At 37.2% G+C, this 12,500-nt stretch overlaps 1 protein-coding gene across 1 annotated transcript in view; it reads left to right on the top strand.

Annotated features, from left to right (window-relative positions):
• LOC137974283 (membralin-like) overlaps nt 1-12,500 on the top strand; it is a 32,708-nt gene that overhangs the window by 1,394 nt on the left and 18,814 nt on the right. Inside the window, exons 2-4 of the mRNA XM_068821156.1 lie at nt 2,329-2,707; nt 4,591-4,701; nt 10,736-10,858. Coding sequence (XP_068677257.1) covers nt 2,329-2,707; nt 4,591-4,701; nt 10,736-10,858 — 613 coding nt within the window. The remainder of the gene's footprint in view (nt 1-2,328; nt 2,708-4,590; nt 4,702-10,735; nt 10,859-12,500) is intronic.

Genomic DNA, 12,500 nt, shown 5'->3' with positions numbered 1-12,500 from the left:
TTCCTTTTACATACATGAAGTATTATCATAACAACGTCAGCGGTCTTGTTTCCTTTCTACCTCGATTCGCTGCAATTTGCAGTTTCGTTTGTCTGAATTTCAAAACACTTGCGCTGTTGAAGGCTTTTTTCGTTATGACTTCTTTCAGTCTTTTCTTGAAAATACATTTGGTGCAGTCAAGACCATAATGAGTAACATTTCATGAGAGACTGCCTTCTCATTCAATACGCGGATGCCGCTACAGCTGCAGATACTGTGGTCATTTCAGCCTTGGCATATTGTTTTATCGTCACTTTCAGAACAGTGAACTGCAACAACACGTAATATTTGTTAACTCTTATTCCTAAAATTATTGTTACCTATTTCTCTTCGAGACTTCTCCGCACTTGACAGAAAAGACAACATCGTTTGCTGCTGCTGCGCCGATACATGCACGTTCAAATGAGAGTCCGTGAACACGAGCAGACTTTCCTGCTAAAAAAAGCTCTCGCTTCGAAGATCAAAACGTATATGTAATAGCCGCACTGTTCATCAGTCCGCATTCATTTATTTCCTCGAAAAAAGCAGATTATGATTTGGTGAAACAGAATTGTGTAGAATACGGAATATAGAATTTGGAATACGAAAAGTACCAGACGCAAATGCTTGAAGTAGTCGGTGACTTGCGCCGGGCGTCGGCTAAATTTGAAAGCCCTGATGTATGGTCAAAAGAAATGTATGTGGTGATTCATGATGCTCTTGGCTGGGAGGACTGTGCTTTGTACAAGTACATGTCTTGAATACATGTACATGGAAAGGTGTAATGTGCCCGTGGGAAGGATAGGATACAAGCTACTTGGCAACGGCCAAAAGGGCAACTGGAAAATCAGAGTACTTTGCAGGATTTGAACAGGCTACATGTACACATGTAGGTTGTAGGTTTGAGTCCAGCCTAGGCCTTTTTCTATTGTCCTTTTTGTCCGTTGCCAATCAGCTTGTATCCTAGCATTTTATGCATTTAGCAGAGTCCCCGTCAATTGAGGGGGTTTATAATAGGTAACTACTCTTATCCTTGGTAGGTTCTGATAGTTGTCTTTGAAAGAATGCCTGTATAGTGAAAGAAAGGAACAATGATTTTTTTCACAAATCTTTAAAGGAAGAGCAGAGAGAATGCATCCAAAGAATGGTTTGTCTGAAAGAAGACATTATAGTTGTACTTACATGTACTACGGGATTTGCCATGGTGTTATTCACAGTCGGGAACATTCTAGAAATAATTGCATTGTTCCACTTCCACTGACTTGAGATTGTTTGTAGTTGTGGGAAGTCATTTGGTACATATTCAGAAACAACAAGTCGTGAATCCAAAAAGAGCCAAATAGAACTTTGCGCTGCAAAAATCTGGGAATCAGCTGAGCTTGACAGAGAAATTTGACATTGTTTATGGAAGTGCTGCAAAATGGTTTACTGACATTAATAGTTGAGTAGCTGCTGCTACTTTCATTTTCCTCGGAGACATTAGCATATTTTTAATTGGCATCTTTGACTTTAATGAATATTCGAGTTTAAATAAATTTTGTTGTGCTGTTGATTGCGCCTGATAACATGGGGATTCAACTTTTCTGTGACTTTATCTTGAAATCCTTTGTTCCGTGATGGTTTAAACAGAAAAAAAGCACCAAATGCAACAATACTGGTAGCTTTGATTTTACATGTATGGATAAAATCTGACTTCGCAGACATTCCAGATAGAGAACTTCTCTTGAATTGCAACATGCTGGTAATTTCCGGTGAACTTTGATTGGCTCACATTTATAGCATGACACAAGAGAACATCACTCTTGACAGGTGGGTGGCAGACGACTTGATGAGAAATTGTATCAGGCGTACCTTTTCGGGCCCTCTCTAAAAAAAAGTGCGCCTGATCGCAGGTTACTTACTGCCCTGCTTTCTGAGGCATTATGCAAAATAAAGTTGTTAATGGTAGAATTAATTAGGCCAACCAGATTGTCAAGGCGGGTGAAAACAGAGCACAATTTTGTCACATTCTGTAATTGTTGTAGAAGATAGGCAATAGAGGGCCACCACACACCCAAAGTAATACAAAACCAGTGAAAAGTATCATTGTCATCATCAGATGGAAAAAAAATGGCTATTACTTGTTTCTCTAGGAACAATAATATTATCATATCAAACATGTACATGTACATGTACCATCACAAAATTTTGCATTTTGCACACTTTTAAAATACTGGTAAGAGTATTAAATAAATACAGAAAATTAATATCCATCTTGTAATGACTTGCAAGTTTCAAGCCTGTAAAAGTGTTTTTTGTTTTTCTTGACAGGCAATCACTTGCTTTGTGATCTTGGCTTACATACACAATGCATTTTCAAGGACTCCTATAGACTGTTTAGACCATATCAAGGACAAGTGGCCAAGAGATGGAGTACTGAGAGTTGTTATTTCAAGAGGATCTGCAATGAGTAGATTACCAGAAAATGATACCATAAGAACTAATATTACCAATAGCAGTCTTTCTGAACATTTTCATGTCAATGTAAGTCATTTAGTAGTGGATGTTAAATCTGAACAAGATAACTCGTCTTCTTTGGGAGATCAGCACAGACACTCATTGGAGAACAAACCAAAAAAGAATCATCTTTCTGCAACAGAATCAGTTATACCAAGTGCATTTGAACTCCTTGCACCCATAAAGATTGAAGGTAAGTTGTGAGGATTGTTGAAAGTACTGTTAGTTAAACTACGGGAACTTAAGTTTTTTCACTGAGGTTGTTGCCAGGGGTGAATAAACCATCTACCCTAAAGTACCTAAATTAATTTTTGTAACTTCATGGGTGAGGGTAACATGTCCTTGGCAAACAAATTGTTTTTGTTTTAATAAATGTGTGTATTCAGGTGTTGTTTTATGCAAGGAATACCGGCAATAAAAACAAAATGCCCAAAATATGCATGAAAATGTACTTAGCACAAGGCTTTTTTTGCCTGTAGAATAAAAAATTATTATATAAACAATAGCCTCCATTTGGTGCAGAAAATATGCAAGGTTGAAAGGAAAATGTGGACCAGTCGATTGGCATTGATCCATTTCCCTTTCTTTCTGCTGTATGATGTTTTGCATACCAGCTGTAGTTCTCTCAGTTGACAACAAAATTAATAAGTTCCACACTATACATGTACATTTATTTCCAATTGCAAGAATAATCTTTTGTGCATTGCACTTGCTGATTCAGATAAATTTTCTGATTGAGAATGTTTTAATAGTAAAATTTAAAATTACAGAACCTGAGTGTTAGAATCTGTTAGAAGCTCATGAAAATATGTGACCACATTTTACTTAGCAATTTTTAGAAAGAAATGTGCGCAATTCTTGCCCCCTGCCATACATTTCTTTGAAAAAGTGACACGTTTGGGGTTCCAAATTTTCGTGAGTATCCAACTAGATTATGAACCTTCATCTAATTATTTACTATTAAATTGGTCAAGATAAACAGCAGTGAGGCCTATTTTTTGGTTGAAAATTGGGAAAGTATGACATTGGTAAAAGGTCTATTTAAAACATCACCTGCTTTTAAGATTGTTGATGTGTGCAGTAAATTTTTTGTTTCATTTCTAGGTAATTTTTTTTAACTAGGTAACTTTTTTTTAACTATGTGTTTTTTTTAAATCAACTGTCAAAAAAAGGATTTTCTTTTTCTGGCGGGTGTAGTTAAAAAACAGGGGCTTGGTTTTTCAGGGGGTCTAAAAAAGAACAAGACCCTCCTTTTCTCTGTTCTACTTGTGCTACCCCTCCCTCATAAATAAATTGTTATTTAAAAGATGATTTTTACAGCAAGGCCAAACATTTCTTGAAAGAAAAACAGGGAAGAAACGTGGCCTTTCAAGAAACAAAGATCGGTCTGAGCCGAAACAATTAACAAACTGGGAACATCAGATGATAACTCAAAAGAAATGGGCTTACAGCAACGGCAAACATCAAGAAAGTAGCTCTCAAAACGGGAAATGTTTCAAATCTTGTCCCAAGAACACAGAGTGTGTGAAAAGGGGGCTTCAAGAATTACACAGAAATCAGCCAGCAAGTTGGTAACAAATGGGTTTAATAAAATGTGCTGATTCCATGCTTAGAAAGTGCCCACCAACCAATGGCAGCTCCAACATTTCTATCCTTTATAGAGATCGACTGAATGGAATTAACCCTCATTCCTAAAATGTGGGCAGTGTCCCTAACCTTACCTGAAAGATGATCATTCAAAATAAGTGCTCAGTAACCCAAATCACTAAGCTGAGCATTTGACTGAAATCACTAAAATTTGTTGGCCTTTAATAGTGCCAGAGAGAAAAAGTTTAACCAGCTTTTGAGAAATTTACCTAGTTAAAAAAAAGAAACTTAAGCTTACTTCCAAAAATATTACCTAGTTAAAAATAAAATCACCTAATTAGAAGAAAACTAACTAGTTGAAAATAAAAACTAACTGAAAACAAAAATTAACTGCAACATTGACAATGAGTGGGGAGATCTTTTCTGATCCTTGGCAACAACATCAACAGAATTACCAAAAAAACAAAAAATAATAATTTGCCTTTTCAGAAGATAAAACAGAGGAGTACGCTGTTGAGTATGCCTTGGAGTACGGATTTCTCAGACTTTCATCAGAGTCTAGGAAGAAACTTGGTATCCCAGTATTGCTTGTTGAACTGGGTAAGTTTTCATTATCCATTAATACATGTATAAATTATTGTGATTACTGTTGCAGGATTATTAAGAATTAGGTTTAGGGTTATTAAAGGTGCATGTGTGTGTGTGTTGGACAGGAGGGAAAAGGCAACTATGACTTCCACACCACAGCCCTCTTCCTGCTACATGTATCCAAAGTCTATCCTGGCCTCGGTTGTTCAAAAGGTGGATAACGCGTTCCACCAGATACATAAATCACTATCTAGTGGCTAAACACTAGCAAAATCAATTGTCATGAATTATAGTGGATAGTGATTTATCCAGTGGATAGCACTATCCACCCTTCAAACAACTGGTGCCAGGCCTCTTAAATATGGAAATAGCCATAATTAACACAACTAATAATTATTTACTTTAAGTAGGCATTTTACATGAAAGCGGAATCGACAGCGGGAGTTACATTTACGTATCACGTGTGAGCAAATGTTGCAATGATATGATGATTTTTTAGTACGTTTGCACAAAGTCTGCATACAGCTGTAATAGCAATCAGAATAAATATCAGTTGAAAACCTTTTGTTACCAAAAATCCCACTCAAAGAATTGTTTATCAAGGGAGCGACAAGAACACCTTCCACGCAAACCGTTTGTGTGACAGTTGCCGCGAATGCAGAATGTTGTCACACTTTCGATAAGTCACGCTAGAGGCTCAAAAGTCAGCTGCCTACACGTATAGTTAAGTTTCCAATCAGGTGGATATATTGTCTTCGATAAGGTTTTTTTCCACGTTTGAAATACCTTTTTGCTATTTATCCGATTAAATTAAGGTTGGTTCTGAATTGAACGGCTCTCACTGTTCAGTTGATGGCTGAGAAGATGATGTCTCAGTCTTTGTGCAAAGGTGGTTCCAAGAGGAAAGAGAGATCCTGGTTCGAGGTTGAATAGATCATGTTTATTTCTACGAGACCTCTGTACTTCGTTTTTCGTACTGGTTTACTTTAGGTAACGTTAATCGCTCGATAAACATTCTCGACATTCAACACAGAGTGAAGTGCTTTTCGTGGAATTGAGGACGAACGTAGAGACCCATCCGACATTGAGGTAGACAGAGGTAGTTGACCTTTGTGAAGACTTTGAAATACAAGCGTCAGTTGAAGATTTAGATGTCTGTTTACTTTGAAAGGTGTGAGAAATTTTCCAATTTGATTCCATCGTGTTCGAGAATTGCATTCCAAAATGGTGATCGATAGTTTAATAACAGTCATATATATGAGTATCATATGTCCTTTTTTGTCTGAAGTCTGAGAATACCTTAAGTGGCATATTTCCCAGTATGTCCTTTCCTGAGGCTCTTCGACAAGCGAGGTACCGGTAAATGAGCACATTTCGTGTGCTCTCTTGCTAGTGTGTTGTGTCATTTCGCACACTTGTTTTGTTTTCAAAGGTTAACATGCTTCTTTGTTCGACTGCTCATGCTTTGTTGTTTCCAGCGTGTTCTATGAAACAAAAGAATTTGCTAATGAAGTGTGACCGTGCTATCACCTTTAGCATCGAAGTCATATGGAAGGTCACAATAATTATTGTTTGTAAATAATTGTTGCATAAATTAAATTTCAAGGTCAAGAACATAATTAATTCACAGCAGATAAGCTTTAAGAAATACTTTTGGCTTCCCAAATTATACCAAAATGACTAAACAGCAAGAATTCCTGTCAGCGTTATGGAAACAACACTTTTCCAACAGGTTACCAATGGGTCACCAACTGTTTTTGCAGGTTGTATTGAAAAGTGGGACAGGGACGTGGGGACAGGGGAGTCGGTGATGTGTTAGGATGCAGAAAGTGGAAGTACTTTTAAATATTCAAGCCTCAATATTCTTGGGGAATTGTAAAATGATCTGACAAATGGTCATACCAACGTTTCGTTCATGTTGCCTATGTCAAATAAGGACTTAATGCAAAACAGTTGTCAATTTTTCCTAATGCTTTCCCATGGCTTTTTAGTGCTTTCGACGCGGAATACAAAGCCTGTTGAACCAACGGATTTCCCGATGCTTTCAACTCCTGAGGAGAATGCATTAGTCAAGATTTTTCACGGCAAAAATTAATATCAAACAAAAAACGTTTACCCTGTGATCTTGACAAGGTTCAAATCGGGGGTGGCTACAAAATGAAGACCGAAGACCCAAAAATGAAGACCCAAACCTTCCTCAAACACATTGTTCGGTGCTAAAACAGTAAAATTGATAGGGTCTTTGTTTTGTAGAAATGCCCCCCTCAGACTCGATTCTAAAACAAACGAATTCAAGAGGCTTTATGCCTTTAGTTAAAGGGCTTTTCCATATTACACGAGGGTTCACAATAACAAAGAAAAGACAAATATTTTATTTCAGACATTGTTCAGACATTGTTCTATTCATCTTGAACAAGTGTCATTGTCTCCTTATACATGTAGTGTTGCACATGGAGGCTGTCATCTAACAGTTCTTATTACAAACGGTATTGTATTAAAAAATATTCATATTCATGCTCAGTCGTAATACTGTGTGGGGGAAAATATTGATCAGCAGGCTGAGCCACGCAATTTTCGGTCGGAAGGGAGGGTGGGTCGTTCGCCTCTGCATTGTCCGCCGAAAGACTGGAAGACTTTTCACTCGAGTTCATGTATTACCACGCTTTTCACGCCTGTGCCAGAAAAGAGAAACGTCTGTGTGTAAAAAAGAAAAGAGAAAAAAAACAGGACCCAAAAAGAGCAAACTTGGCAGGTTCAATTATGAAAAGGTATCTTCTTGTAATTGCAGGTCTGATCCATTGTTTCGGTACTTCGGTACAGATCATTCACACTCTAATTTCCGGCGAAGCTCATGTTTCCTTTATTAGCAGGAACGCCTGATATTCCTTATTTCATTGGCTATCGCCTTTTTGTCTTGGCACCTCTCTTCGAAGATGTGTGACATTTTGAGGGCATCTTTCTGGGAAATCCCTCCCCTCAAAAAAATGAAATAGGGTATGTGCAATTGACTGATTTCCGTGTAATTTGGCCAGAACATCCTCCGATTAATAAGGAACAAAACTGAGTTGGCGAAAATTTTACTTTAATTTGAACATATTTCTTTTGGCGATTTTATTGTTTAAAGCGTGAAATAAAGTGCTTTTAGCAAGCTTGAGGGACTTCATTTTGTAGTTTGAAGGGGGCAAAACAAAGACCTTATTGATTTTACTGTTTTAGCGCCGAACAATGCGTTTGAGCATGGTTTGGGTCTTTGTTTTGTAGAGGGTTGGTACATTTCGCTGACCCCCAGTCCATCTACTACCCAAATGGACTACCCTAAAAATACTATTTCAAATGAGTACTGTTGATCTATGTGTAAGCAGCATCTCAAAGAGTGCTTACTTAAGTCTCAACACCCATTTTAAAAAGCATTGTTCAACAGTAGTTAGGTCTAAGCACCCATATTAAAAAGGTTTAGCTTACATGAATTAATCGGCCATCACAACAATAATCGAAAGCTATCAATGCTCACTTTATGTCACGCGTGACCAGTACTTCTATTTTGCTAACTATTTAAACTTTCAACACAAATAAATACAAAACATGTAATGTAGTGAGGATCAGGCAGATTTCCATGTGGGGTTTATGAGGTAAATGACGCATTTTGAATCTACCTTTTGAGTTTTTGTTTTGCAGACTTGAAGCGCATGCAAATTTCTAAATAATAATAATAATAATAATAATAATAATAATAATAAATTATAGCATTCGCGGTTCGGTTCGGTGAATTTGCCTTAGAGCGAACAGAAGATATTGATGACGTCGTTTCAGTTAAGATAATAATTCTTTTTATGTTTTATTATGGAGGGAGCAAAGAAATCCGCTAATTCGTCTCTGTGAAGTAGGAAATAAACGTGGTGTTTCATCGCTGCAAACAGATCAATGGCACCGCTGACTTTGAAAGTATTAAATTGTACCTACAATTGTAAAGACAAACAGTTTAACTTGTTTAATGTTTTCCTACAGCGTATGATGAACATATGAATGATTGTTTACTCTCAACACCTAGAACGGCTTGCGTTTGCTTTCCCAACAGGTTTTTCCGAAAAATATATTTTTTTCATGGCTTGGCACATAATTTTTCAGCAGCTTTTCTCAACACCTCCAATGGGTTTTCCAACACTTCCAACACTTTTTCCAACACTTCCAATGGGGGCCCAATGGGTATCCAACACTTTGCCACATAGTTACTAAAACCCGTAATGATCCACAACGATCCACAACGACCCACAATAATCCACAATGATCCACAACAAACGAAACCACCTATTAAAGAAGACCAATACAAGTATTTCATGGCCTTAACCTCGTTTTTAGGGCCTCTGCACTGGCCATCTGGAAAACGAGGAGGGATTGTGGACTCGAACCCATTCTGTTATTTATGTTTACTTAATAATTCAAAATATTGAAAATATCAAACAATTAAATTTTGAATTGTTTTAAAAATAATTGAAAAACAATAGCAAATAATTATAATGACCCACAATCACCCAGAATACCTTTCATAGTGCAGTAACACATTCACAAGGTTGTCAAAACAGGACACCTGGAGTCATGATGCGGGGCGGCGCGGCTTTTTCCCTTACAAATAACACTACATGGAGGATCCTATGTAACCTATTTTTGATTGAACAATGCTATAACCTCTTGCCTCAGGGATGAGGTCTATTATGTAGTCGTATGTAGTTACTAAATGGCACGTCATGGAACTAATATACACGAAAATTACCTTAAGTGGCCTCAAGATGGATTTTTATGGAGAACAAAGCCGATGAAACGTTTCATGTGACTTTATTAATATATACTTAGCTTTATTTGCTGACCGGCCAGGGAGACCTAGACCAGACTTAAGAGATTCTGTCCCGTGAAACACTGCAATTTTTAATTTTTTTTGGCCTGTTTTATAGAAAAAACCGGAAAAGCGTTAGTGTACGTTTTCCCGCGAGAGGTCACAAACTTCAACCCATGCAAGCAAATGAGTTAATATTTACACAACACCATGAATCTGCAAAGGCAGAAAAATCTCACAAAAACCTTTTCCAGCCAACAAACAACATAATTTATTTGCTATTACGGTAGATGCAAAAAAACACCTTCCTATTTAATTCTGTGCGTGCAAGCAAGCAACATACTCTGTGTAGAAAAACAATAAATTATTATGCAGCTAAATAAATTTCTCACCAAAGTTCAGGATCAAACCCTTTTCTGAAGAACTTTTTCCTTGAATAATGAAGCAGCTTTCTTTCAAATACCTCTTGACTAACAAGAATTGTTTTTTTTTAACCTGAAGACTGTGCAGAGTTGAGTACAAAATTAATAAATAAAATTAGATAAAATTATAAATAGCCAGACAACAGAGATCTGACTATCCACTCAAGAAAAACCCATGTATATCCAACCAGAACAAGTTAGCAGAGAATTTGTCACCACAGTCTTAGTAAAATGTTAGAAATACAGCTCAATTTGATATCGGACGGCAAAAGATGCAATTGTTGTGGAAATCCATTATTCATCACATTTAAAATTCCAGATATTCATTTTCACTGCTTGTGTTGCTTATCAAATTGACATTCCATTCTTGAGCTCCATAAGGGTATAATTATTTTGTTTCAAGATCCAATGAAAATTCTTTGCATTACATCGGCTTCACCGTCGTTGCTTGTACTGTGTCCATCACATTTCTACCATCCTCTGAAACCTAACAAAGACACACGCAGAAGACTAGGCCAGAAAGACCATAATACTTAGCAGGGAAGTGACTTTTCCATTTGCAGGCATGGAAAAAAAAAATGAAAAACAGAGAAATTCTACTCATATTCTGACCGGATTTCCATGCATGGCAACCCAGTAAAAAAAGTCGAAGCTAAAGCAAGCTCAGACATTGTGCATGATATGTGCTGTTCCTTATAATTATGTACTTTTCAAGTGGGTGTTGTGGCACCCGCTTCTCATTATTGCTCTGTCCTGTCATGTATTTGGTAATTGACCGCAGATATTTTTTTGTTAGACCCAGTAATTGAAAAGTGTTTTGGTGACAGTTTGAGTCGCTTCTTATTGGATGAGTTCCTTGGATATGATGATGTCCTGATGTCCAGTGTTAAGAGGCTTGCAGAGTATGAAGATAATAAAGGTAACTGCAGTGGTTGTGGTAAGCCCATGCTTTAAGCCTAGCCATGCCCCTGGATTCGTAATCCTCTCTATACATGTAAATAATGCAAGCTGCAAGCTTTGCACTGCTGGGCCCACCCACACCCCAGCAATTTGTTTCCAAGAAGAGTCACGGTATTACTGGTACCATGACCCATTACAATCATGAGGTCTTAATTGTCAAAATGCTGGGTGCACCAGCCTTCATTGGATAGGCTTAAGCAAGTACAGAGTAGGAATTAAAATAATGGAGTTTCAAAATTTTTGGAAATGCAACCAGTTTAATAACCATGGTATGAGAATGATTGCAAGTGTTAGCCCTTTGTCATTCATTCTAACAAAGAGTTGTATGGAATGTGAGCTCAGAAATCTTTTATATTCCTTCAGTTCCATCATACAACCTTTATTGATCAAGTGATTATCATGGTTATTTCTAATAATTTTATTGATGTTGTCTACTCCACTAAGTAAATACATGTAGTTCACCCTGTGAACAAAATAGATTTGACTTACAATAAAGAACACTTTGTGTAACCAATACGAAAAATCGGGCCAATAAATTGATCCTGAGAATTTCAGTTGGCAACTGCAACAAAGTACCGCAACATTGCAAACAATATGATTTGAATGGCACATGGATAACAAAGGAATGTCAACGTTGCACACGAGTGATCACGAATTTAAACTGCTGATACAGAATAAATTTTGTTCTGCGGGCCTCCTAAAAGTGCTTTTACACCAGTGCAGACTAAACCCTTTTGTGTTTAAGTTATCAAAATGGTCAGTTCGCCAACCATTGCAATAAAACACCATAAAGATAAAAGGCGCAAAACGAGCCATAACATGAGCTAATGTGTGGCGCGACCTTGTCTGCCTCAGTGTCACTAAGGTGCACGATTGCAGAATATCATAATAATTATCAGATCGACTGTGAGATTTTGAGATTTTCATATTATCATGATATTGTGATATTATCACGATATATCAAAATATCAAGCCCCTCAACACTTGATCACATCCAGGCAAACACTTGAGATTATTGTGATATTATCATGATATATCAAAATATCAAGCCCCTCAACACTTTTTCACATCCAGGCAAACACTTGAGATTATTGTGATATTATCATGATAATATCAATGAAAATATCAAGCCCCTCAACACTTGATCACATCCACTTTAGTATGCCATCTCATGGTGATATTTTGATATTATCATGATATTTTGACATTTCAGGGTTTTCTTTAAGGTTTTAAGTAGCCGGATTTTTTTGTAAAGTAGACGGTTGTGGATCCGGAGGACCCACACGATGGGCTTTAGCCGGAAAATGCATTTTCTGGCATTTTGGGCCATGCAACTCAAACATTAGAGGGAGGAATCAAGCTGCAATTATACTATGAAAACCATGTTACTCAAAGAAAGACGAAGCAACATATCAATAATACTACCCTATAAACAAAAAGTTGAGTGATATTTTTTGTATCTTTTTGGTGGTTTTGCTGGAGCTAACGAGCCTGGCAAATATTGGCACTTGACAACTTGTAAACATGGCACATACTTTGAAGGACTAGACCAGCAAAGGCTTCTGATTGGTTGTTAAATTAAGAAGCTGATTGGAGGATAC

Source organism: Montipora foliosa, chromosome 10, assembly GCF_036669935.1.
Source record: "Montipora foliosa isolate CH-2021 chromosome 10, ASM3666993v2, whole genome shotgun sequence".
Classification (NCBI taxonomy): Eukaryota; Metazoa; Cnidaria; class Anthozoa; order Scleractinia; family Acroporidae; genus Montipora; species Montipora foliosa.
The sequence above is the reverse complement of the archived record's forward strand: the minus strand, read 5'-3'. Positions and strand labels throughout refer to the sequence as shown.